The sequence below is a fragment of the Lolium rigidum genome, chromosome 6, assembly GCF_022539505.1.
Source record: "Lolium rigidum isolate FL_2022 chromosome 6, APGP_CSIRO_Lrig_0.1, whole genome shotgun sequence".
In the NCBI taxonomy this organism is placed as follows: domain Eukaryota; kingdom Viridiplantae; phylum Streptophyta; class Magnoliopsida; order Poales; family Poaceae; genus Lolium; species Lolium rigidum.
The window spans coordinates 116,950,392-116,977,622 of record NC_061513.1 but is presented as its reverse complement, the minus strand read 5'-3'; the positions used below and the strand labels follow the sequence as shown (position 1 = coordinate 116,977,622).

Here is a 27,231-nt window from a genome sequence, read left to right as displayed (position 1 = left end):
AACCATATCATTAGGAGAGATATCGACGGACCCATCCACGCAGTGACATAGCGGGTAAGGCCCTCACGAAGTCACAAGCTGCACTCACTATTGAAACTCCACCACAGGTCTCTTTTTCACACCACGGCCTATAGCTTACAAGCACAACACGAGCAACATTGTCTCCCCGGTCCGCTCCTCCGCAATGGCAGCTTCCACCATGGCACACTCCTCCCCAACTCTTGCGGATAAGCTCTCCACCTCCAATGTGTTCGGCGAGGGCCGCATTAAGATGCGCAAGGCGGCCTCCAAGTCCAAGCCTACCGCGTCTGGAAGCTCGTGGTACGGCCATGACCTTGCCCTCTACCTTGGCTCATTGTCAGGGCAGCCACCATCCTACCTCACCGGTGAGTTCCCTGGGGACTACGGCTGGGGCACAGCTGGTCTCTCGACCGATCCTAAGACATTCGCCGAGAATAGGGAGCTTGAGGTGATCCACTGTTGGTGGGCCATGCTCTACGTGCTTGGGTGTGTCTTCCCGGAGCTTGTAGCTCGCAATGGTGTCAAATTCGGTGGAAGCAGTTTGATTCAAGGCCGGATCTCAGATCTTCAGTGAGGGTGGCCTAGACTACCTCGGCAACTCCAGCCTCGTCCACACACAGAGCATCCTCACCATTTGGGATTGTCGGGTCGTGCTCATGTGCGTTGTTGAGGGGTACCGTGTTGCGAGTGGCCCACTCGGGGAGATTATTGACCCACTCTACCCCGGCGGAAGCTTCAACCCTCTTGGCTTGGCTGAAGACCCGAGAGGCATTCACAGAGCTCAAGGTGAAGGAGATCAAGAATGACCGGCTTGCCATGTTCTCCATGTTTGAATTTTTGTGCAAGCCATCGTAACTAGCAAGGGGCCCCTAGAGAACCTTGCTGACCACATCGTCGACCCTGTCAACAACAATTCCTGGGCATTCTCCACGAACTTCACCCTCGGAAAGTGATTGATCGGGCCATGCAAGTCATTGCGCAACTTCGAAAGCAGGGTTTTGAGCTTATTGCCAATGGGCATTGGAAACATGGAACTGATGGCTGTGGTGAAATAAGTGTTTTTTCCACCTACATTTGTTGATTCGGGTTGGTTGTATCATGTAATATCATTTGATTGGTTTATGACACAAGAGTGAGATAGACTTGCAAGAATTGATGTAAAGTATGGAATGATTCCATGCAGTGTCTGGAAGACCAATGGGAAAGGAAAGATTAAATCGTATCAATCAAAACAAAAGCGGCTTAGCCGAGAGGACTACTCACACATCACGACTAATATAACAATAATAAATATTAAAATAAAATTACCTGAAGGTGACCTCATAATTGATAGTCTTACAATATCGCTAATCGCGATGAAATAAAGATACGAATGGAATGGCTATTAAGCTGGCTAGTGGAATGTCTACGAAGATAGGTGATGGCGGCGCATCGCTTCGGCGTTGAGGAATGGATAGATGTCTCTATGACGGCTGCTGCCCACTTCTTTGAATTCAAATTCATCCGAATTGATATGTTCCAAGTTGGAACATCACGATTGCATAGGAAACATATCAATTAGTGCGAACGTCCAAAGACTCATATCAATCGCCCACAAGATTGATTAAAACCATGGAATAAGCATAAGAGATCATATCAATTAGTGTGAACGTGCGAAGATTCGAATCAATCACCCACAAGATTGATTAAAACCACGGGCTGCTATAGTGTTTACCACAGGTTTCTGTTTTATGTTTGGAATCTAGTTTGAGCACATGTGTCCGGAGACGAGCAATTTGACTTGTACCAACACTAATTTAGTTCTCAAACTGTGGACCCCATTATATATTATATATAGAGGGCGTCAAAGATGATACCCAATTTAGTAATGGGTGTAGCATTATTTCACAACAGGGCATCTTCGCAGCACGTACAGTACAGTTCACCTTCTCCCCGCCGCCGTCACCGGAGCCTATAGGTAGCCATACAGGCAGACACAATAAGAACATCATGGCTGATCTGTTTGGTATTTTGCAGATGCTGCATGGATGTTTTGGTGTTTTCCCATATCAACGGTGTTTGTTTTAAAAGAAATGACACATCTGAAAGTATTAAGTATATGGAGGGAGAGACGCATGTTCAGAAGGTTATCTGGAATTGCCAGAAAGTAGTTTGAGCACAATTATCCGGGCGTACATCAATTTTGTTATGCGGAGTATAGAATGCCAACTTCTGGAATGGGTAATATTTTGTTATGCGGAGTATAGAATGCCAACTTCTGGAATTGGTACTATTTTGTTATGCGGAGTATAGAATGCCAACTTCGGAATGGGTACTATTTTGTTATGCGGAGTATAGAATGCCAACTTTTGGAATGGGTACTTTCTCACGTGTCATACTCTTCACCTGAGAGAAGGCTTAGGAGACGATTAGGGTTTATTTTTGTCTCCCGTCCGTGTAGCCGGCGATTTTCCTCGCTTATGTGGCTTTCGGGCTATGGAGACGGGGTGGATCTCAGCCCCCGTCGGCGTGACGGCTCCGTTCCTCTGGTTTTAGTTTTTGGTTTGGTGGGGCAGCGGCGCAACGCACATGTATCCGGAGACGAGCAATTTGATTTGTACCAACACCAATTTTAGTTGTCAAACTATGGATGCCATTATAGAGGGCCTCAAAGATGATGCACAATTCAGCAATGGACGTGACATTTAACTAGAGGGCATCCTCACAAGAATTACGGCAACTGGCCTAGGAGAACCCTGGATGGCCTTAGACATCTGCAGCTAGCTTACCCTTGTTTGGGGTAGTGATGTTTTTGTCTGTAGGTTGTGCTCGGTGTCCTGTAGGCTACATTTTGAGCTTTCCCAAAAAACTCTATAACTTGAATGTTGTAAACCTCGGTTGGTTTCAGAAATGGAACGCTTTATGTTTGGAATTGTAGAAAGTAGTTTTTTTCTAGAATGTTCAGAAAGTAGTTTTAGCACGATTATCCAGACTGTACCAACACCAATTTTGTTCCGGAGTATAGAAAGCATCAAAGATGATGCCAACTTTTGTGATGGGTACTGTATAACATTTCACTACAGAGCATCTTGGCAAAAATTACAGGTACAGGGTGAACCTATAGTTGAGTACATATGGGCGGAGTGGAGCACGGGGATGTACGATAATACTGTTCACCTTCTCGCCTCACCGGAGGCAGATCTTACAGAGGAGGGCAGTGGCACCTTTTGCTCGGCTGAATGGCTCCTCAAATGGTGTAGTCTGACCACTGCTGTATGAAGGAGGTATGGTCCATGGACTCCCCCGGCGGCATGTCATCGCCCTTCTTCCCGCCGATCAGTCTGGCGGGGTTCCCCACGGCGGTGCTCTTCGGCGGCACATCGATGAGCACGACCGAGCCGGCCCCGATCTTGGCGCCGGCGCCAATGAGGACGTTGCCCAGTATGGTGGCCCCGGCGCCAATCAAGACGCCGTCCCCGATCTTGGGGTGGCGGTCGCCGACGGCCTTGCCGGTCCCGCCGAGGGTGACGTGGTGGAGGATGGAGACGTTGTCCCCGACGACGGCGGTCTCGCCGATGACGACGCCGGTGGCGTGGTCGAGGAGGACGCCCTTGCCGATGGCGGCGGCGGGGTGGATGTCGACGGCGAAGACCTCGGCGACCCGGGACTGGAGCGCGAGCGCGAGGGCGCGGCGGGACTGCGCCCAGAGCACGTGCGCGACGCGGTGGGCCTGCACGGCGAGGAAGCCCTTGTAGTTGAGGAGGCAGTGGGAGAAGCCCGCGCAGGCGGGGTCCCGGGCGCGCACGGCGAGCAGGTCGGCGACGGCGGCGGCGCGGACGGTGGGGTGCGCGGCGAGGGAGGCGAGGAAGAGGTCGTAGAGGAGGGTTGAGAGGAGCGTGGAGGAGCAGAGCTTGTTTGCGAGGTGGAAGGCGAGGGAGCGGTCGAGGGAAGGGTGGGAGAGCACGGTGGCGTAGAGAAAGGAGGCCAGCGCCGGCTCCGCGTCCGCGTCGCGCCGCGCCTCCGCCTTGATCTGGGACCAGACCCAGGATTCCTCGCTGTCTGATTCCGGGGGTGGGTAGGCCGGCACCACGGCGGGGTGGAGGGCCGGCGGCGCGTGGCGGCGCGGCTGGGGATCGGGGTCTGCGCGAAGGGGCTGCCCGGCCGTCATTGTTGGGTGTCTGGGCCGGTGACTCTCTTGCCGCCGTCCGCGGGCGGAAGGGATGACATGTATAGGAGGCGACGAGGCGGGGGCCGCGTCGTGGACCAGCCAATCCAAGCTTATCCCAAGTTCCCAACCAAGGCGAGGTGGTACACGCAACACGACACGACGCGGAGACCACGAGCCCGAGTTGCCGAGCGCAAATGGGCCCGTCTCCCCGTGGTGGACTTCGGTGGCCTAGCTTTGGCTTTGCCCTCGACAAAAAAAGGAGGAGCGAAAAACTGCCATGCGTGCGAATAAAGAATCCCAAAATCTAATTATTGCCATGGCACCGTGTAGTCTTAGGTCACTTGTTTGTTCGCCCACTGGCCAGCCGCTTTGCTGGCTCCAAGAGGGTCAGCGAACGAAGCGATAAAAATAGATAAGCGCTGGCGAAGCGGCGTAGGCAAATGAACTACCGGAAGTGGAATCGATCGAAGCAGCCCGCGAGGTGCTTTTGCCTACTTCCCGAGCTTCCCGAAATACGGTGGACAACATTACCCTCATGACTTAGGAAGAACTACGAAAAAACTGCCACCGAGAGGTGCCCCCAGAGGCCCAGACTGACCCCCACCCCGAGTTCCCATTTCCCCCACCCCACGCGCTCCATCCTCCTCCCTATCCCGAGCTAGGGTTTCCGCCGCCGCCGTTCTTCCCCATAGCCGCCGTCGTTCTTCCCCATAGCCGCCGCCGCCGCGTTTTCTACCGCCAGCGACCCGCGGCCGCAGCCCGCGCCTCCATCCCCAAATCCGCGAGCGAGGAGGGCGCCTCCATGACCAGCCGCGGCGGCCGCCTCCCTGCCGGACGACGCCCTCCCGCCCCCGTTTCCGGCCGCCATCCCCACCTCGCCCGCGGCGGCCGCCTCCCTGCCGGACGACGCCCTCCCGCCCCCGTCCCGTCCCCGTTTCCGGCCGTTGCCCTTCCCAACCTCGACCGCCGCCCTTCCCCGCCGCCAGGGCCGCCATCCCCTGCAGCGGCCGACGACCTGCTGCAGCGGCCGCCGCCGACCTGCTCCGATGTGCTCCCCTGCAGCGGCTGACATTTGTAATTGAAAATCTGTTTATGTGTAGTGTTAATTGAAAATCTGCAAGGATATGTAGGTAGATTTGCATACATTTGTAATATAATTGCCACAAAAATTTCGACTTACATTTGTAATATAATTGCCAAAAAAAATTCGACTTACAGGCAATTAGAAAAATAACCGGTAAATTGAGGCAATTCAGCTCTTTTGGGCACATGTGAAGAAGTGAAAAACTTGTTGCTCTTTCGGGTTGATGAGATGTGTCTTGTAATATAAATGTCACAACACTTGTATTATCTTGAATATGTGTAATGTTTTATATTTAATATGAACAAGTCTCGTAAAACAGTCAGAAATAGTTGATTAGTGTCAAATCGGCATTTAAACTACTTCTTCAAATTCGAGGGCATTTCAGAGATTTCATCCTTCGTCACAGTTGCAGCAGCCTATTAACAGCACTCCTACCAAACATCAAATCTCTGCTTCTCACAGCTGCTTCTCACAGCTGCTTTTCCACAGCTCAACAGCTACAGCTGCTTCTCAAAAGCTGCAGCCCAAACAAACAGACCCTTAGGGCTCTCATCTCCACCGGCGGCCCGTTAGCGGTCTGGATAGTAATTTGGGTCGGGAACGAAAATAAGCTCGTATCGGTGCGCTCCAAACGGCACCAACCAATTTTGGAGCTCAATAGAATCGCCGATAACTCCGTGCCGGCCCCTTCGTCAAGGGCGCGAATTGGGCGCGCCGGCGCCTTGCGAGGCTGAAGTTTTTGGTCGTGGGAGCCGCCTGTCAGCCACACATCCCAAAAGTCGACGCCAGCGGGGAGTGGCGGGGCCGACGCGTCAGCGGCTCATTCAATTTTAACCTAACCGTCGCCTACCTCGCGATAGGAGTTATTGGAGCGCAACGACGGTGCAGTTTCCGCAGACGCGCGCGACGAACCGTCCCATCGCGCACGCCTTGCTTTTCGTGCCGCTGTTAATGAGCGTCACCGCTCCCCCGCTCCCCCGCCTCCCTCCGGCCTATAAAAAGGGCCGCCTCTCATCATTCCTCTCACACACAAACCCTAGCGCCTCTCGCCCCAACCCTAGCCGCCACCATCTGAAAAGACGACGCCATGTCTGGTCGAGGCCGAGGATGCGGCCGTGGTCGTGGCCGTGGCCGCGGCAGAGCTGCACGCACGCCGTCGCCTGCGACGCCGTCGTCTTCATCGTCGGAGATGGACGAGGAGGGGCCCGTGCTGTGCGAGTTCGTCCTCGTCCTCAAGGGCGACCCACGCGGCATCCAGGCCGGACACCTTCGCCGACTTCGTCGCTGGCGACGACCGCCCGGGCACGCTGCATCTGCGGGCGGATTCGTGCGGCTACTACAGGTGGATCGTGGACGTCATCTACGACGCGCGCGGCAAGATGTACCACCACATTGGCTGTGAGAAGTTCGCGCGCTACCACAGCCTCCAAGCCGGCTTCGTGCTCGTGTTCTCCTACTTTGGCGACAGGGACATGAGCGTCAAGGTGTTCGACGAGACGCGTTGCCGTTGGAACTACCACATCGACAGCGCCGATGAGGACGGCGATTGACGAGTGTTGTTTCTTCGCAGCGAATATCGGCTTGCATGTTTTTGGATGTTCTTCCCGGAAGAACCAACAGGGGCACCCTCGCCAGCTGGATTTTTCAGTTTGAGTGACTGGATGTGCCCTCGGGTGTTCTTTCTTGGCAGCGAACACACGAAACCTGCGATGATCGGCCTAGTTAGGTCTAGTTTTTTTTGCAATGTTTTATATTTGTGTCAACCATGGTTCAAACTATGTATTAGTTTGTGGAAAACCATGTTCCAAACTATATCTTCATGTAAACCACGTTCCCAATTATGTATTAGTTTGTGGAATAAAATGTTTCTTAATCAATTTTCTATGCATTTATTTATAATTTTAAATCAAAACATCTATCGGGGCCTCCATTTTGGGTGCGCCAGTGTGGGAACACGCCAAATAGAGGATGCAGTGCCGACGCCCTGTCGGCGCCTATTTGGGGGCTACCGGTGGAGATGCTCTGAGCGACCACTTCCGTCTGCGGAGACCGAAAATGCGTCTGAGTCCTGCTTCAGCGGGGTGACAGAAAGCAACTGGGCCGTCCGCGGTGACGCAAACCTGGATGACTAGGTAATCAAAATATTTCTTCATTACTATTGATTGACCAAAAGGACCATCTTTACAGAGATGGTTAGTCGAGTTAACCTAAAATTACAACGACCGTACGTACTCGCCGCTGCGCGGCCTACCACGGTCGGGGTTACTCGCCGTCGCGCTGCCTACTACTGGCCGCCGGAGGGGCCGGCGGCATCGTCGAAACGCGAGCGCTTCACGCAATCCGCGCGCCGCGTATGCCGGAGATCGGACACCTTGTCCTGCCGCCTGCGGCGTTCGAGGGCCTCGGCCAGAGAGGAGGCCGCCTCCGCCGCCGCCTGGGCTGCCGCCTGTGCCACCTCCACGCCTGCCGCCTGCAACGCCGCCATCTGGACGTGGTAGTGGGCCTTGTCCCTAGCCGCCTTCGCCATTGCTTCGTCCCTGGCGACGATTGCATCCGCCAGCTCCCGGTTCTCCTGCTCAACCCTCCGCTGGAGCGAATCCAGGTCGGAGCACATGTACCCCGAGCCATGGGCGACCACATAGCTGTGGGCTTCCTCCCTCCGCTGCCCAAACCTGACGGCGCAGGGAGTCCCCAGCAAGGGTCTCGAAGGACGCGAGTGGAACCTGCTGGTCGCAGGCGCACTCGAAGCGGCTGGGTACGACGTAGTCGTCGTTGGCGATGTCGTGGATGACGACGTCCGTGGGTGGGGCCGCCATCGCCGCTCGCGCCTCGGCGAGCTCAGCCCTGGCGTCGACGATTTCCGCCCTAGCCGTCGCGAGGCGCTCTGCCACCTCCGCCTCCGCAACCTCTGCCTCCGCCGCTTCCAGGTCCAGCTGCTCGACCTGAAACGCGTCGGCGACTAGCTGCTCGTCCTCCTTTGGATGGGCTTGGTGGCACATCTGAACAACCTGATTCCAGCTAAGGTTGTGCTCGGCCATAGATGGATGCTAGGGTTTAGCTTGAGGTGTGCCCGTCACCCCCACTGGTGTCCACCATATGTAGCCACGGCGGGGTGGGAAATGGTGTGGCCGCGCAGGTCGTTTTCCGCGCGCGCGAAATGCTGGCGAAACACTCCAATGTGTTAGCCAAGCGCGGGAACGACGTAGCGCGGGAACCGGTAATCGCCGGCGGCAGGCCTCGACGGAACGTTAAATCGCCATTAACAACTTTAACGCTGTCTCCGCTAAAAAAATACGTCCGCACCGTTAGAGATATTTCGGACGCAAACTGTCATCTTGAGCCCCATAACGTCTGCGAGCCCGACGCAAATGAAACTAACTGGACATTTTGGCCGGTGCTGTGGATCGTCTCTGCTGTGCGTTGCCCCCACTGACCGCTTCAGGAGATCGATCAAAATATCCCCATGCTCCACCTCCCTCGAACAAATCTCTCTCCCTCACAGATCCCTCTCCGTCAGATGCGGGGGCATGCTCTGACCGGCGGCCGAGCGGGTAGGCGGCGACCGGCGGCCGAGCTGGGGAGGTGAGGTATCAGCTGGTTGACGCGGTTGCGATTTCTCCATTGAGCGCCGCCGTCGAGGGACGCAGCGAGCACGTGCGTGCCTGCCGCAGCGGGAGGGGAGCTGCGCCTTGAGGTAGCCACCGCTTGACGGGGCCATAGTATGAGGTGACCCACCGCCGATCTCGCCTTGTCTCCTCCTTCTCGTCATCCTATTCGTAGCCATCTGCTTCTTGGTAATATATGGCTTGTTTCCTCCATTTGTAATGTTTCCGTGTGTTCATGCTTGTCCTGCACTCCTGTACTTATTACTCGTTGATCTACTCTATGTTCATATTTCTGATGTAATTTTTTACTCCCAGATCAATAGAAGAATCTAAATTATGTTTGCTGGATGTATTTTTTTGGAGACTATTATTTGCCTCTCAATTGTTTTACTTCCTAATCTGTAGTAGTTTGTAAATTATGTCCTAGATGTAATTTTTGCAGACTTGCTCTTAATTTTTTGGCTTTCAGATTGATAGAAGGATGTAACTATATTAATTTCTTTCTCTACTTTGGATGTACTTTTTATCATTTTTCTACATCCAGAATGTTCAATGGTTCAAAGTTTAAAACAGTAGTATATTAGTGATCCTGGTTTTGGTGATTTTGGATGTAGTTTTTATATATTTCTACATCCATCCCTCTATTTTTTACATCCTGAATTAGATCACAAAATAAGTGGTATGAGGTGTTTTTAGAGGATGTAATTTTTTGTAACAATTAGATAAAGTTTTGCATCTAGACTTCATGTGCAAGTCTGAAAGAAGAAAACCTGGAGGACCAGCTATTCTCGTGGTCAGTTTCCATGGGCGTGGTCAGTTAGACTGTTTTCCAATTTCCAAAGTGTAGCACCGCGGTTACAATCCGCAAGACTGTTTTTATGTTTCCAAAGTGGTTACCTGTCGCTATCACAGGTGAACCAACTTACTATCTTTTGGAAAGATTCACGTTTCCGACAGGGGGAGCACTGCGGTAGACAATACGGTGCTATAGCACCGTGTAGCAGGGCCCATAAAGAATATGCCTACAAACCGGTGTCGCTAATCACGTCGACTACTCCCATAATGACGCTGACGCAATTCGCGTGGCTCGTATCTCAAGAAAACTGGACGGACAGGATATGGAGTGACCGACACACGCGCTGACTCAAACTTTTCTCCTAACGTTCCTGGTTCCACAACAGTGAGCAGCTCCTTCCACGGGTCGTCTTTCCATCCTGCTGCTGGGCGTGGGGTGGGCAATTGGCTTGCCCGCTTCTCCTCCCAGCCTACACCTCCTTCTGCTGCGGACGGGCGACTCCTGGACGCCATGGCCGCTTGTTCAACCGCGTCATCGTCCGCGCCGCACGGATATCACACCTCTGGCCTTCCAAGCTTGTCCATCGCCTCTCGAGTGGCTGGAAGGAAGGTGCCATTGATGCCACGAGGAGGGGCACTGGGCGTCCATATGCGGAGAGCAGCTGAGATGCAACAATTGTCGCAGTTTTGGTCACATGGCTAATGGTTGTACCGCTCCCCATCCGCCTCCTGTTCAAGCTCGTCTTCGCCAGTCTAGTTTGCCTTGTCAACAACCAGCCTGCGCGCACGCTGCGCTGACGCCACCTCCTCAACAACGGGTTGCTGCATCCCTTGGCGACATCGCCTTCAGGCCCTTCGATGCCAATGTCGCCATCCATACCACCCTGCAAATGCAGCATGAGGCTTCTCTTCGACGCTCTGCTCCTTCACCTACGCCTGTCAAAGAAGCCCCTATGGCATTTGTATCATTCCAGCCCGCCCTCGCAAAGGAGGTTGAGTTGATCCGTTTTGAGCTGCAAGGTTGCCTCACACGGATTGGTAGATTTTTGACAAGGGCGGAGGCTATTCTTGGTAGGCTCCCTGCTATACCCGTCTTCACCCCTCTGGCTGAACCCCATGCCGGGCCCATGAGCAATGGGGAGGTAAAGCTCTACAGTCCTCTCTCCCCTCGTGGTAGGCCATGCACGTCGCCGTTGCCTGAGAGAGAGGCTCTCGTCGGAGTCGTGGCGGTGGCTCCGTTTCTTCAATTCATGCCAGAGCTACAAAGGTTGTGTGAGGAGCCTGCTTTGCCTTTGTCGATGGTGCATCAGACGGCAGACTCTCTTGAGACTGCAGCAGTGCCTTTGTCGCCCGCACCACCATTGTCAGAGCCTAGCCAAACGCTCACTCTCGTCGAGCAGGAAGGTTTGGATGATGTTGCCATTCACTCAACTCAGCCCATCAGGAAGGTGGTTTCCGTGGGTGACGAGGTTGTTGCGTCGAGTGCTTTGCCATCTATTCCTGGAGCACTCTTCGCCAAAAAGCTTTGTGACTTTCTCGTCAGCTTGGAGGCTGAAGACCCATGATCTGGCAAGACCATTGGGTGTCTTCTAAAGGAGAGGGAAATGAGGAGAAAAAGCAAGGAGGGATCTGACATTCTAAAGAAGAATTCTTTCAAGAGCAAAGTTAAGAGGAGCGGTGCCTCAAGGAAGGCATCAATGGCTGCTTGATCATTATCCCATCTTCTCGAGTTGTTGTGCCTGGTGTCTTTGTTCTTGGGTTTGTTTTCTGTGTTATGTTCCGAGTGGGGTTGCTGCTGTCGGGTTCTCAGTTGTAGTGCGTTGGTTTTCTTGGGTGGGGTTGGCATTGTGGCAAGAGTGGGTGTGGCTCTGTGTGTGGTGATGTTGTATGGTTTTCGCCCGGTTTTCTGCTAATTAACTGGGTATTTTCTTCTTAGTTAATAGATAAGGCAAAGCTTTTGCTTTCGTTTAATAAAAATGGTCGGTTCACTTCGGTTGATTCATCTGCTTTTCAGGGTTTAAATCGACTCAGCGTGGAGAAAAGGAAAACTGTGGAGAAAAGGAATACTGTTCAAAGTGATCTCTGAGTTGCTACTGGTGATCTCCGTAGGTACGACCCCATCTCCTCGTGTCGTGCTTCGATCTCCTATAATGCAGCACAGGGTCGATCTCTAGCTTGTTCAGTATAAAAATGTTTGCCCTTACTTGGGTTAATCCTCTTTTCAGGGTATAACAGCAAATATCCAGCTGTTCAGTGCCTCCACTTATAATTGACAAATCGAGAGCTGAGGCCATGGAGGCGGCTCTAGTGAGTGTGGCGACGGGCGTTCTAAAACCTGTCCTGGGAAAGCTAGCTGCTCTGCTTGGCGAGGAGTACAAGCGTTTCAAGGGTGTGCATGGCGATATCAGGTTCCTCATAGATGAACTTGCTGCCATGCACGCGTTTCTTCTCAAAATGTCAGAAGAGGAGGATCTGGATTTGCAAGAAAAAGTATGGATGACGGCGGTGCGCGAGCTGTCCTATGGCATGGAGGACTGCATCGACGACTTCATGGAACATGTCAATGACAAAGTTATCAAGCCAGATGGACTCATTGAAAATATCAAGACCTCACTGTGGAAGTTGGGGAAGCTGAAGGCTCGTCGTCGGATTGGCAACGTGATCCAAGATATGAAGAAGCAAACCATTGAGGTTGGCGACAGGAATGAGCGGTACAAGACTCGTGATGCCTCCTTCAGCACCATCAATTTCTCTCGGATCGTTAAGGCAGCTGTTGACCCTAGAGCTCTTTCTATGTTTGAGCATGCCTCCAAACTTGTTGGAATTGATCAACCCAAAGCTGATATTATCAAATTGTTGACTGAACGTGGATCAACTAAAGAACAACCGAAGTTGGTGTCCATCGTAGGATTTGGAGGAATGGGAAAGACAACTCTTGCAAACCAAGTGTTTCAAGACCTCAAAGGCAAATTCCAATGTCGGGCATTCTTATCAGTGTCGCGAAATCCGGATATGATGAATATCTTAAGAACTATTTTTAGTGAAGTTAGCGGCCAAGATTATTCTAACACTAAAGCAGGGAGTATACAACAACTCATCGGCAGGATCTTGGATTTCTTAACAGACAGAAGGTACAATTTCTGTTCTGTGTCTACTTGTTGTCCTCAAATGTATACAATTAAGAAAGTTATTTAGATATTTCACATCAAAGCATACTACTATTAATTTTTAAAAACAATTCCATGTACTTCATGTTCATTTTTTCCCATCGGTTATCTTTTTTGATAAATGGATTATATTAATATCGACAGATACGAATTACATCCTACATGCAACAGCACTATCCTTATCCTAATGATAGTACGGATGCACACAGCCAAACAAAGAGAAAGAAAACTAAGAAATGAAAAGCCTCGCTACGGTACAATCTTAGCAGCAACAATACTTACACCACCAAGACATCACCTACTTGCACCACCAAGATACCACCTGAACTCCAGCCTCTCCAAAAGCGATGCCTCCAAGAAGGGAACAGTCGCCATTGTCACCCGATAAAAAGATCTTAGGTCACCTTGAAGATAGTTCCTACTTTCAAAACAATTCCTTCAACTAGGCCATTGTCAGGCACAACCAATTAAGGCCAAGCCTTGGATTTTCACCTGAAAGGTAAGATCCTGTGCTGCCGGCCCCACTTACATACTGCTAAAACCTAGAACACCAAGCAAGTTCCTCAACAACACAAAGACTCGAACCTTCATTGCTAGTCCTCCAATCTGGCCTTCATGATATTCTCCGCCTCTGGCTTCACCATGGACCAAAATATCATCTGATGGCAACATAGAACAGAGCTTCGCGTCGCTCTCTCCAGAACCAAACGGTCGGAATAAAAGCATGGATGCGCACTACCGAATACCATCCAATTCAGCAAACTTAGGCAATATATGCACTGTTACATTCGCCGGCGGAGCCTTTCGGAACTCAACACTCCGGCCAGATCAAGAACGACAAGCCTCGGGCAGTTTTTCATCTTCGCACAAGAGAAACCCTAGGACCGCCGCCTTTATTCGCGAGACTGGCAGGGCCCCAACGCCGCTAGTCGTCTCCTTGACGGAACCAAAGAGGAAGGAGGTAGTCCAGCGCCAGGCTACAAGTCAACGGCGTCCCGAGGACAGCCATAGACCACACAACATTGGCCCTGGCTGAATCCATCTGGTCAAGATCGGGCCTCACAGCCTAGATCTCGTCCCGATGGCGCAGATCACCGTCGTGCCCGCCAATGTACCGCCGCCTCCTCATCAACCCCCGACGGAGATCCTCAGGCCTCGGCCAGCGACCACCGCGTCGCTCTGTGCCCCCACGAGCGACGCCCCAACTCCCGAGAGAAGCCATCGGGCAGCACCTCTCCATCCCCACCGCCGCTTGACGAGAAGGGGGCTGCTACCACCGCTGGTGAGGGCAGCGGCCAGAGGGGGAGAGGGTGGAGGGTGGAGGTGGCGCCTCCAGAGCCGCTCGGGAGGGAGCGACCCGGGAGGAAGCGTTCAGGCTGAGGATCTCCGTCGGGGGTTGACGAGGAGGAGGCGGTACAGAAAGTAATAGTTATTTTCAAAATATTTGTACAGAAGACTGCTGATGTCAATTGAAATATAATGGAGAGAGTACCAACAACACACTGTCGTATAAACACTTTTTTTCTCTTCTGATATTGTAGCATCTTTAAGAACATAGATACCCCCTCTCCCTCTGTCGAGTGTATATCGTAACCTTGAGCCGAGTAACCCCTGTTGCTAGAACTCCCTGAAAAGGAATACTGTTCAAAGTGATCTCTGAGTAGCTACTCCCTCTCCCTCTGTCGAGTGTATGTCATAACCTTGAGCCTAGTAGCCTCCGTCGAGTGTATGTCATAACCAAGATCTAGATGTTGTACCAGAGATAAGATGCATCCATGTCATGTCGAGTCCTAGTTCGTATAGGATTTAGTAGGCAGCTACTGTCAGGCTGTCAGCTAGTGTCCTATACATGCTAAGAGTATACTTGGTCATATGCCTATTGATTTAGGCCCAAAAACAAATGGGATCGATTTTTCAGAAATCAAATTCTGAGATAGGAGAAATTAAAATAGCAATTTATGAGCCGTATGATGCACGAAACTCTTAACTAAGGTTATAAGGGAAGGAACCGCCTATTTTGACCGAGGAGAACAGGCTATTCTTGAGGGTGATTCGGAAATTGCTGGAGCTTGGTTTGATCAAGCTGCTGAGTATTGGAAATATGAACCCTGTTCTAGTTGGATAGCCAGAAATTAAGAGAAAAAATGTAGGGTGAAACACGCACCCTTGGCCATAGTTTTTGTGTTCGTGTGTTTTAAGTGATTGACCCGTGGGCGAAATTCCAACACAGCTTCCATGAGGTCCTGAGGTCTCAACCCTTATGCATAACCTCGCATTACTGCTGGTCCTGAGGCAGGAGCACACACCGGTCCAGCTAGCCCTGATCGCACACCAACATGCACACTCAAACTGCTGCTACCACCGTCTTCTGCTGGCCCATCATCAGCATGATCAAAGTATTAAAGCAATGATCTTGTCAGGTATGCCGTTGATGCCACCAGAACGCCAAACAACGCTACCACCCTGCGCGCGTTATCAACACGTACGCGCGGTTGCCACTGAGACCACTCGGCACCATGCCACCGAAGCCGCTCCAACTTCTTCCCCTTTGACCAGCGGCTACTCCAAGACAATGCCCCCAAGAGGGAGAACGACGTCGAGCATTATCTGATCCGGGTTGCCCAGATCTAGGGTTTCCCCCTAGAACAACCCGAGAGAGGATGTGAGAGATGCATAGACAAAACCTTTGACAAGGTAACAACGTACGCCCCAGTAGCCGCCATCATCCGCCAACTGAGCCCGACTCGATTTTCACCGACATCCGCGCATCCCCACCATATGGTCCGCAATGCAGCTACCAAAATGGCAAGCTTACATGACGTGGCATCCCCAGACTCGAAACGGGCACTAGAGGCCCCGCCGCCATGCAAACCATCGAGACGTCCACGTGGCATGCGCCTCCCATCGCTGGCCTCGCCGCCACGCAGATCATGGCCGCCGAGATGGCCACGTGGCCTACGCCGCCTATGCCACCCAGAGGATTGGATGCAGTCCACCTAGATGCCTATCACTGTGCCGCCACCAGAGCAACCTCGCCGTGACGCCTAGCCGCACCACATTCCGACCAGTACGAGGCATCCCAAGACGTCCCCAATGGGTGAGAAGGTGAGAGGAGCCCCGCCGCCACTGGCCAGGCTTTGCCCGGTCGCGCCCTCTGGCGATGACGGGGGAGGAGGAGAAGGTTGGGGGCTAGAGGTGGCGGCGCATTAGGGTTCCACCATCACCCCATTGGAATGAACGAGGGGAACGAGGCGCACCTAAAAAAGGATTAGAGTCATGTCAATGCCTTCGTCCTCTCGAGCAATTTTTTGATAAAGGACATATATTAATATTGTGAAGATAATAATTACACCCGGACTCTGTAACAACATCATACCCTAATGGTAGTACGGATGTACACAACCAAGAAAAAAGTTAAAAAAAAGAGAAGTCCCTCTAGTGTTTCGATCCTTACAGTACCAACACAAACATCACCATGACTATACCTGAAGTCCAAGTTCTCCAAAAGTGACACCTCGAAGAAGGAAACAGTGCACAAGCCTAATGGTAGTACGGATGTACACAACCAAGAAAAAAGTTTAAAAAAAGAAAAGAAAAGAAAAGTCCCTCTATAGTGTTTCGATCCTTACAGTACCAACACAAACATCACCGTGACAACGCCTGAAGTCCAAGTTCTCCAAAAACGGCACCTCCAAGAAGGAAACAGTGCACAAGCGTCATCATCGGCCAATCATAGATCTTAGGTTTTCACCGTGAAAAAAGTCCTTGCTCTAAAAAAAAATGTCTTCAACAAGTCCATCTTAAAAAAATGTCTTCAACAAGTCCATTGCCAGGCACAACACATTGAACTTCTCATGTGTTGACGCCCCCACTCGCATGAAGCCCAAAACACTAAGCAAGTTCACCATCGACGCAAAGACTCAAACCACCAACACTAGTCCTCAAAACTTGGCTTCCATACCATTCTCCGCCTTTGACTTCACCATGGAACCAAATAGCCTTTGACTTCACCATGGAACCAAATAGACGTGTCATATAGCAGAGCTTCGCTATGTTTTTTTTCCAAACGCTTGGTTTCAAGAGAGCGTCGCGCGAAGCTCTCCTGTTTGACACGTCTGTTTGGTTCCATGGTGAAATCCTTTATCCAGTCCACCTCGAACCTCCTTTAGCCAGTCCACCATGGAACGCCAAGCAAATCCCTCAGCATCACGGAGACTCGAACCTTGTTTAGCCAGTTCACCAATTCGGCCTTCATGATATTCCTTCTTCTGACTTCACCATGGACCAAAAAGTCACCTGGTATTCACCTTCGCGCCGCTCCCTCCGGAGCCAAACGGTCGGAACAAAAACATGGATGCGCGCGACCGAATACCACCCGATCCAGCAAACTCTAGCGGTTACATTCGCCTGCGGAGCTTTTCGGAACTCATCTCTCCAGCCAGATCAAGGCAAAGTGACCTCCGAAAGATCTTCATCTTCGCTTGCGAGAAACCCGAGGACCGCCACCAAAAACAAAGCAAGACTAGCAAGCCCCCACGCCGCCAGTCCCTCCTGCCGGATCACCAGGGAAGAGGACGGTGGCGCGGATCATGCGTACCACCGCCGAACCGTCAACGGGGCGGAGGCCGCCACCGCTCCACGAAATCCTCCATGGCTACCGACAGGCCCCGGCCAAGTAGTTGTGCCGCCCGGCTTCCTCCACCGGTGCTTCATCACCTCCCATGGAACGCCGTCGCGGAAACCCTCTCCCCCCCCTCCCCTCGTCGTTCGACGGAGGGGGTGCTGCCACCGCCGCCGGGACCGGGGCCGGGTTGTGGCCGTGGCCGGAGCCGGAGCCGGGGTCGAGGCCGGGGCTGTGGCCGAAGCTAGGGCCGAGGCTGGAGCCAGGGCCGACCGAGGCCGGGGCCGTGGCAGGAGTTGCTCGACTGAAGAGGAAGAGCAAGTATGCCTGCAGTCCAGACATCTAGCTTGCTTAAATAAAGTCAGCAAGCGTAATGGCTGGATAGCGGTAGAAGAGAGCAAAGCGAGCTTGAGAGCGTACCGGAGGTGACCTGCAGCGAGGCCGACTTATGGGAGGTCGAAAGGGGGAAGAGAGGCATGTATCTTTAAGTGAGCTGCTTGAGCGGAGGGTAGGCTCGGGAGCGGAAGACTAAAACAAACGGAGAGAGGCAAGGCATTCATTTGTTTTAAAATAGTCTCCTCATTCCCGTTCTTCTTGTTTAAGGCCAGGGCCGACTGAGGCTGGGGCCGAGGCTGGCAGCAGCGGCGGCTGTGGGCGGCTGTGGGGCGGGGCGAGTGGATCCTCCGCCGCCGCCCGGGAGGGGGCCGGGAGAGGAGGCTAACCCTAGGCTCCGTACCAGTTGGTACCTGATTAACCTTCATAGCTAAAACTAACTAGATAGACTACTGCGACACGAACTATGATTAGGACAAGATTATTTCCAACATTCCTTAGGTAACGGGAACTTTCCTACGTTTTTCACAGGAAACAAAACATTGCTCAAGGCCAAAGGCAAGCCACGGGAAACGTTCCAAACGTTTCGATTTGATCTGTTTTGGAAGCCTGTAGTAGGCTTTGACTTTACACTCCACCCTATTTCTACATGTTTTCCATACCTTTTGTTCTCGTTCAGAACAGGGCCTTAAGCGCCTGGGAATTCTTAAGCGCACGCCTTGGCGCACTTTTCGTTAAGATGATTTAATACTCGTGGCAACTTTCTTAGGTAGCTGTAATTCTATGGTGTCGCGGGGACTGAGTTTCTTTTATTTCTTGTGTATCTTGTTGACATCAACTATGAATCCATGTGCAGGTATTTTGTTGTCGTTGACGATATATGGGACATGGATACATGGTGTATTATTAAGCTTGTATTCCCCATGACTAGTTCTGGCAGTATCATAATCACCACTACTCGGATAAACGATGTTGCTGAATCATGCCGCAGCTCTTTTGGAGGCGAAATTTACAATATAAGCCCGCTTACTATGGTGCATTCAAGAGAATTATTTCGCAGAAGACTATTCGACTCTAAAGAAGATCTCCCGTCACACCTTGAGAAAGTTTCTTGTGAAATTTTGAAAAAATGTGATGGCTTACCTCTGGCAATCATTGCTATATGTGGCTTGTTGGCTAACAAAGAGAGAAGAGAGGATGTATGGAATCAGGTGAAAGATTCAATTGGTCGTGCACTAGAAAGAAATCCCAGTGTTGAAAGGATGATGAAGATCCTGTCACTGAGTTACTTTGATTTGCCTCCTCATCTGAAAACCTGCCTATTATATCTGAGTATCTTTCCGGAAGATTCTCTTATTATGAAGAAAGGTCTTATATGGAGGTGGATTGGTGAAGGAATCATTCATACGGATGACAGATATACAGTGTATGAGCTAGGAGAAATGTGTTTTAATGAGCTCATCAATAGGAGTTTGATCCAACCTTTTAAGACAGGTAAATTTGGTAAGGTGAAGGGTTGTCGAGTTCATGATACAATTCTTGATTTCCTCATATCCAAATCCATCGAAGAGAACTTCCTTACTTTGGTTGGTGTTCCCATACCAACAATTAGGACACAAAGCAAAGTTGTTCGTCGACTTTCTCTACAAGTCGGCGACCAAGGAAGTTCAACAATGCGAACAGGTCTGGTGTTGTCTCATGTCCGATCACTTAACATGTTTAGAAATTCCCTGAACATGCGTACTTTGAAGGAGTTCACACATCTGCGTGTTCTAGACTTGAAGAGTTGCTCAAATTTGGATGAACATCATCTTGATAATATAGCGAGTCTGTTCCATCTGAGGTACCTGAACCTCCAAAGTACAAGAATAAATGAGCTTCCAGAAAAAATCGGCCGTTTAGGGTGCTTAGAGATGTTGGACCTAAGAGGCACCAATGTATTGGAATTACCTGCATCTATTGTTAACCTCACAAAATTGTCGCGTCTACTTGTTAGCAATTTGGTTAAATTTCCTAATGGGATTGCGAAGATGCAAGCACTGGAGACGTTGAAGCAGGTTAGCGTCTCCAATCAGCCATATGAATTCTTGTGGGGCCTGGGCCAGCTAACCAATTTGAGGAATCTTGTCCTTGTCCTTCCCCATCCCGAAGCTGATTCTGACAATAAAGATACAAATGTGGTTGGGGAGGATTACAACAAAGATATCCTCTCTTCCTTGTGTAAGCTAGGCACCAAAAACCTCTCCTCTATGACTATTTGGAACGGGAGCAGCCTCTTACTGGAAGATTTGTGCCTGCTTAACCTGAAGAAGCTTATTAGTTGTTCTTCAACCGTCCAACGGGTTCCGAAATGGGTGAAATCCCTTAGAAACCTCCAAGAGCTACGCCTTGAATTGGAGGGAGTCAAGCAGGATGATCTCTGCATCCTTGGAGCCTTACCCACTTTGCTTATTCTGCATCTTAAGGAGGCAAAGCAGTCAAACGAAAAGCTCAGAATCAGTGGTGAAGTTGGGTTCCTATTCTTGAGAAATTTCTTTTATATGGCAGAATTTCACCCAGTAGATTTGATGTTTGTGGCAGGATCCATGCCCAAGCTAGAAAGGCTCGAGCTTAATTCTTGGTTCGCAGTTCAGCTAGAGTGTCTGGATTTTGGAATCAAGAATCTCCCCTGCCTCATTACCGTGGAATGTGAAGTAGATGGCAACTGTGGCATTCTTGAAGCCATAGAGACTGCCATGGAGAGAGCAGCGAGCACACATCCTAACCACCCTACTCTATTTTTTAAGAAGCTTGACATAGGTAGTTACTTGCATCAAAGGGTTGATTTTGAGCAAACAAGGAAAGTAATCTTTGATGAATGGAGCGAAGGACCAGGAAGTCCGCTGGAGGGCCGCTGATTCTCTTTTATTGTACACCAATAGACTGTAGTCTCTCAGTTGGATAATGTATGACATTCATGCTTTCATATCCAACATTGGTCAAACATTTATTGTTCAACATGTGGTTTCATTTGATGTGATAAGAAAATGTTTAATTGTTGTTTGAAATCTTTTCTATGGTTGTGTGTGATTCCCCTGAGTATGAACCCAGGTTACAGAAAGTTTATGGTAAAACTTGAACAAAGCTTTTTTTTTCCAGTGATATTTATGCAGCGAAAAGCCACGAATCTACACCTATCTATATTTGTATTATATTATATCTCTACTAATAAGTTATGGATCGGTGGTGTTGGTAGGTAAAAAAAATCAATTTCGTCCGTCAAAATAACCGTCTGTCCGTACGCTTTGACCCTAGAAAAAACCGGAGATAGGTCGTCGCGTTTGTGTTACCGCTCACAAAAACCCTAGAGAGTCCTCATTTGATTTGGTTCTTTTGTCTGCGCCCCAGACTCCATCGCCAGGGTCTACATATATACACGACCACGTCTCTCGATCCTCTCTCGAATCTCGATCGATCTAATCGGCGCCGGTTCAGCCTACATATAGGCAAGAGCGTCTCTCGATCGTCTCTCCATTGATCTGCTCGTCTCTCCATTGATCTGCTCGTCGCCAGCGAAGTAAACCTGGTTGGTGATGAACTGATGATCCGCGAGTACTCCGAGTTTCGTTCCTCCACACAGCAATCTGACTGTCGCCGGCGAAGTAGACATGGTTAATGATGATCTGCGAGTACTCCAAGTTCCTTTCTTCCGCGCAGCAGGGGACGTACACACCGCCATCTACACGTACTGCAGCACGCCCCGTTGCCGCCTGTGGCGCGGCCGCGGTGACCAATGCAGCGGTGGCGGCTTTCCCCTCCCGCCGCTTCGAGCGGAGCACCCACCGCCGTTTCACCATCTCCTGCCGCACTCGCCCCCCGCAACCCGAGGTGCGTGCATTTGACCCACCTGGATGCCCTGCCTGAATGCCGTTTCGCGGCGGCCAGCGATGTGCTCGACGAATTGCTGATGAGCGACATCTGCTACCCGGCGGTTGATAGTGGAGCTTGCTCTTTAGGGCATGTACAATGGTGATGACTCAGCTGTCTGTAAGGGGTAGTTATAGGTGATTTTGGTGATGTGGAGGAAAGAGAATGAGGAGAGAGAGGGAGGCTGTCTGTAAAGTTAGTCTTCTTACAGACGGCTTACAGACAGCATTTTTGTTGTTGTATGAAGGGTGTCTATAACTTATACTCACACATGGTTTTGCCTAAAAATAGATAGCTTACAGACAGACCACTGTAGACACTGTCTATACTACTGTCTATATATGATATGGAGTGCTATTACAGACACTATCTGTCTAGACCATTGTACATGCCCTTAGAACATCACTAGCAGTGCCCTCAAACTAGTAACCTTCAAAGCTAGTTAGTTTAAGGATCGAAGAAAACGCGAATTTGAAGAACCAAAACGGCTGGTGTAGATCAGTGTCCAACGGAATATTCTATTTTGAGGGTTGGTTTGAGGGTACTGATCAGCGCGCCGGCCTTAAAATCATCAAAACAGGATCTCATAATCAGGAAAACAGGATTTCCTTAAAAAAGATAGCAACATACAATATTTGCAAATGGATATTAGCAAAACACAATCATGAAACACATATCATGAAACAACCGTGCATAATGTAAAAATAGGCATGAACCAAAGAGTGAGGTTGAGTATACTCATATAGTCACTCTCAACGGTGCCACTTGGTGGAGCGTTAATCACTTTGTCCATAGTCGCACTCCAACGAGCACAAGCGGGCTATATCACCTCCCACCGTCCTTGAAGTGATCGGTAAGAACGATGGACCAAACGGCCGGTCTTGGGCTTGAGCTTGCAATACTTGTCCTCGATCCGTTGCCAATAGCGTTTCCCGGTTTGATCCGTGCCATGAACCGCATCCATCCCAATTTCGAACCAAGCACGAACCAAAAGAACATCTTCAACCTCGGTGTAGTTCGACGATCGGATTATGGGCCGGCGAGCACCCCTTCCTCTTGAGCGGTTAACGCCGCCTCATTGATCTCGGCCACCTCTTCCTCCTCCACACTCGCCTCCTCCTCCTCTTCCTCCTCACCTTCAAAGTCGAATGAATCGAGGGGAGGAGCCCCAATGTTCACCTCGGCATCGTTGAGCAGTCCCATGTAAGTAGTGGTTGGGGCTGACATTTCGTCGAGCACCTCATTGGCGCTTGGCGGCGGAGGGGCGGAGACGGGTGGAGGAGTGGCCTTTTTGCGGCTGGCCGGCTTCTTCGCTCGGGCCTTCTTTGGCCCCAAGGAGGGAACCGGCTTGTTCCTCTTCGGGGCGGGGGCGGGGGCGACGGAGGCGGTGACTGCGGGGGAGACGGTAGCAGCGGGGCCTGTGAGGATGTGCGCCCGCCTCCTCTCCACGCCGACGTGCGTGGAGGCCACCATACCGGCCACCACGGCGGCGCTCGGGGCCGGGGCGGGAGGCGGCTGCGCGGGGCGCTCGAGGCGCGGCGGGGCGCATGATTCGGCGGCGGGGCGGGGGCGCTCGGGGCAGGGGCCGGCAGGGCGTCCATGGCCGGCGGCAGCGCAGGGAAGGAGGAGTGGTTGAGGGATTTTTCCCTCCCACGACGCGTCGGGGCCCTGTGTTTTTGCCTCTCAACCTGTGTTTGTGCAGGCTGGGATGGCAAATGAGGGTTGGGCCTTCAATTTTTCTTGAGGGTTTACGGGTTTGAGGGCTCTGTTCCGCGCCAGTTTTGGGCCTCAATTCTCAAAAAACAGTTAATTTGAGGGTTTGATCAGTTTGAGGGCACTGCTAGTGCATTGCTTGTGCTGCTGCTGCACTGTTCTCTCACCTAGAAACACCACTATACTGGAGTGCCCTATGTCACATTGTCGTCGAGCCTGTAGGCAAAGCCAAATCACCCTTGATTGGTGCCTGACCGCCGAGATCATGAGATGTAACTATGTTTTTTTGAAGGTGATTGGTACTCAACCAGTTAGGGAGGGAATCTATACCTATACCTAATAATAAAGGAGCTAAGGTTTCTGCCAAAATTTTCGTCCAACAATTTTTTAGACGATTTTGCCCTCCCACCAAATCCCATATTACAGCAGGTTGCCATTGTACCGGTTCATAACGATCCCCTCCTCCACCAGAAGAAATCGATCCCTGCCACTGGCGGCTCCACGCGCCGCTGCTCCCCGCGTCGTGCCCGCAACCGCCGAAATCCATCTTCGCACTTTCTCCTGGACGCGCTTGGGCGAGGCCAGGTAGTATGGGGCCAGATTGGATCCCGTCGGTTCTGCGCGCCGCCGATCCGATCGGATCCCGTCGAGGAGCCACGAGCGAGCGAGCTCGATCCCAGCACCGTGTCACTAGATCGGGACGAAGCCGAGGGAGCCCAGCATGGACGGGTCATCGCATGAGGGTGCATCGGACAAATCTTCTCCGCTCTACCAGTCCCAAACTCCACCTGAATCCGTGCATCCGGCCGTCGAGTTGCCGTATGTGACTTAGTACTCCGGCCCGGAAAGTCTCATGACGCTGCTTCCCTGATCTGGTCAACCGTCGTTGCCTCGGCTGATGGAAAATTCCACCCGTCATCACTTGACCGCGTGTGTATATGGAGATTAGGGAGTGAACGGCCGGCGGATGACCGGCGGCAACAACCAATCGCAGAGACCTGGAGACTTCGGCTGCTCAAGCACAAAATCCTCGAGTTACATGAGATCAGTGGCTCTAGGCAGTAGTGCCATTCTCCCACAGCGCCCCCAGGCAGCGGAGATTACAAGCTCCGGCCAGCCTTCTCCACTCACGGTGCCCATGCTTCTTTCCAGTTATTCTACCGCTTATGCGTCCCAAATCTTTCAAAAGAAGATTGGCATGCGATGCTGCCTATGCTCATGCTCTCCAAATTCGGTTTTAGACAAGCTGGATTTACTGGTTCAGATGGAAGAAACCAGAAAAGAAAGCAAAGAGCAAGAAGAAAATGAAGAGAGGTGGAAATTTAGAGGTCGAGCCGGAGCTGCAGGCCCCAATCCAAATGAAGCTGTTCGGCTGTATCTTCAGGTGCTTCTCTGTCGACTAACGCATCGAGCTGCTGGTGTGCCAATAATAGGTGGCCACGGTGCTTGCCTTGACCAAGTGGCAAGGAGTGTCTTTCATCTAAATGCAGAGGCCGGATCTTTCTTGCTTGCTATATGCTCCAATTGATTCATAGATCTCCAATGGTACACGGGTTGATGCATAATCCTTTTATAAGCTTCACACCTATTTAAGCCTGATGTTGTGAGGGGGTGCTAACGATTTTTGAAAATTGCTTCTTACAATCTTGTGTCCATAATATAATTTATCTATTTTGACCACGATAAGCTATCTACTAGCAATTTGTATCCTCGTGTTTCATCTTTTTAATGTACTAAGAATTGCTAGGAAATTTTGATATGCTGAAACTAAACTAAGTTGGCAGTGCAGAAGTTAGTTGTGATTTTTTCATGATAGACAGTTCCGTAGAATACTTTACAGGATTATATTGTATGAAGACGTCATTGTTTCTTTTGTGAAATATAGGTGCAGGCTGCAGTGGAATATCAGTCAAAACATAAATGGAATTGATTACACTACGGATTGCTGAATCGGATATGAATCAACTTAGATGTTTCTGAAACAGCTCCAAGCACCGGAGAGGAAGAGAATAGAGGGGGACAATCTCTCTGTTTTGACTCTACACAGCCGCATTGCAGCTGCATCCTCCGGTATATCTCAGCAATACGAACCGACAAAATGCAGAGAAAAGGAGACCCGGAACCAAGTGCCAGGTTGGCCCCTAAATTCTGTTTGCATCTTTCTGTTCTTTTTTAGCTATTTTGCTCTCCCTAAAATGTCAGCTTCACTTCCTCACTTGATCCAGCACATGAATGAAAATCTACATTCTTTTTTGCGTTGCTAATTGCCTCCATTATGTTACTGTTATTCTGTATTGAATTCATAAACATTGCAAGACAGTCGAGGATATGGTCGTGTGGGGATTGAAAAAAATACTCCCTCCGGTTCATATTAATTGACTCTAATATGGATGTATCTAGACACATTTTAGTTCTAGATACATCCATATTGAATTCAATTAATATGAATCGGAGGGAGTAGATGAGAATAAACATGAAGAGAGAGGGAAATAGGTCAATTACATACTCACTAAACTAAATAAAAAATATACTCTCTCCGGTTCATAATAAGACCGAGGACGTAGTATATTTCAAAAAATAATTTAAATAGTTGATTAAGAAACAAAATAACAATGAAGTATGGATTAAATTAAAAAAATTATGAAGTAAGATTTGTTTAGGCGGGTAAATCGACTTCGAGCCGATGGTGAAAACAAGGTGAAAAATCAACAAAAATTATTTGCTGAAGTGTTTAAGTATTTGTTTCTTCCGGTGCAACGCACGGGCACTTTTCCTAGTTTTATAAAACATCTCTACATGTTTCCCAATGCCACTTCTTCTATCTAACCAATACAGGTCAGAACAAAATTCTTCTAATAGTTACCTTCAGTACCAGCTGCATGATTTCCATTCCTGGGTTCTTGCTTAAAGTTAAGTTAAGTACAAGGCCGAATGGCTGTGAAAAACGGTACTACATTAGTCAGCTTCGTGTGGACTTAATGCTGAAATAAGGACATTTGTTACTTGCGTCTATCAAGATGAGAAAACTTTTGCGAAGTCCAACACTCTATGGAAGTAGCGACCAAACAATTCTCCGCTCCCCTGAACGCCGCAAGTGAGACCGCCGCCGACAAAGTGGACAAGGAGAAGGGCATACCTTATTCTTCTTCCGCATAGTGACGCTACAACCACCATAACGTCGCTGCCGGTTGGCCAAACTTTTACTTTAGGGAACTTATTACAGCACCGGGCGCAGGTCCGAGGTCCCCACCCCCACCCGCTGCTGGAGCGGCAAGCAGAGGAGGCGGGGACCTGTCGATCCCCGGATGGAAAACCCTTGATAGCCGTCTTTCTTAGTCATGGGAGGAAAACCTCTTGCGTTATTCATACTTTAGGCGTGAAGTGTTGGTGCTACTTCACCTCACCAATCAGGGTAGAAAGTAGATATTATCCACTACCATGACTGGTAAACTGCATAATCAGCTGCAAATTAGGCATTTGAAGCAAAATTATATCTATCTGCTCACATTCATCATCCCTTCCGTACTGATATGGTCATCCTTGCTGTAGGCAACAGAGCTGTAAATTACCATGGCCAAGTTGTTACAAATAAGAAATTTTGGACTTCCTGCTAGTTTGCAATTCTATTCTATACCCTGATTATCCCGAACAGCTCTTCATATATTCCCTGATGGTGAGTGGTTTCCTTCTATCCAACCATTCTTTTTCACTTCATTAATTAATTTATTTGACCAAAGTTGAGTAAAATGTTTTTTTTGCATTGTTACAATTGAATCTTTCCTTTTCCACGGTATCATTCTTTACTTTAGATCAAGTCCTGCAAGTCTACCTTACTCTTG

The 27,231-nt window shown here is 50.3% G+C and overlaps 2 protein-coding genes and 1 pseudogene across 3 annotated transcripts; 2 read left to right on the top strand and 1 right to left on the bottom strand.

The window, feature by feature from the left end:
* Positions 1-184: 184 nt before the first annotated feature.
* LOC124667340 lies at positions 185-974 on the top strand (annotated as a pseudogene).
* Positions 975-2,990: 2,016 nt separating this feature from the next.
* LOC124665312 (probable serine acetyltransferase 1) lies at positions 2,991-4,168 on the bottom strand. Its single transcript, XM_047202728.1, has one exon. It carries the CDS (start codon positions 4,166-4,168, stop codon positions 3,248-3,250), a length of 921 nt encoding a protein of 306 aa, XP_047058684.1. The 3' UTR covers positions 2,991-3,247.
* A 4,738-nt stretch (positions 4,169-8,906) lies between these two features.
* Positions 8,907-20,818, top strand: LOC124668236 (disease resistance protein PIK6-NP-like). Of its 2 annotated transcripts, none has more exons than XM_047205410.1 (4): positions 8,907-8,978; positions 11,667-11,761; positions 11,878-12,783; positions 18,630-20,818. In XM_047205410.1, the coding sequence occupies exons 3-4, from the start codon at positions 11,945-11,947 to the stop codon at positions 20,668-20,670; spliced, it is 2,880 nt and encodes a 959-aa protein (XP_047061366.1). In that variant the 5' UTR covers positions 8,907-8,978; positions 11,667-11,761; positions 11,878-11,944; the 3' UTR covers positions 20,671-20,818. The 2 variants fall into 2 exon arrangements, with proteins under 2 accessions (XP_047061366.1, XP_047061367.1); XM_047205411.1 differs by having other exon boundaries at positions 8,969-9,046.
* The last annotated feature ends 6,413 nt before the right edge of the window (positions 20,819-27,231 follow it).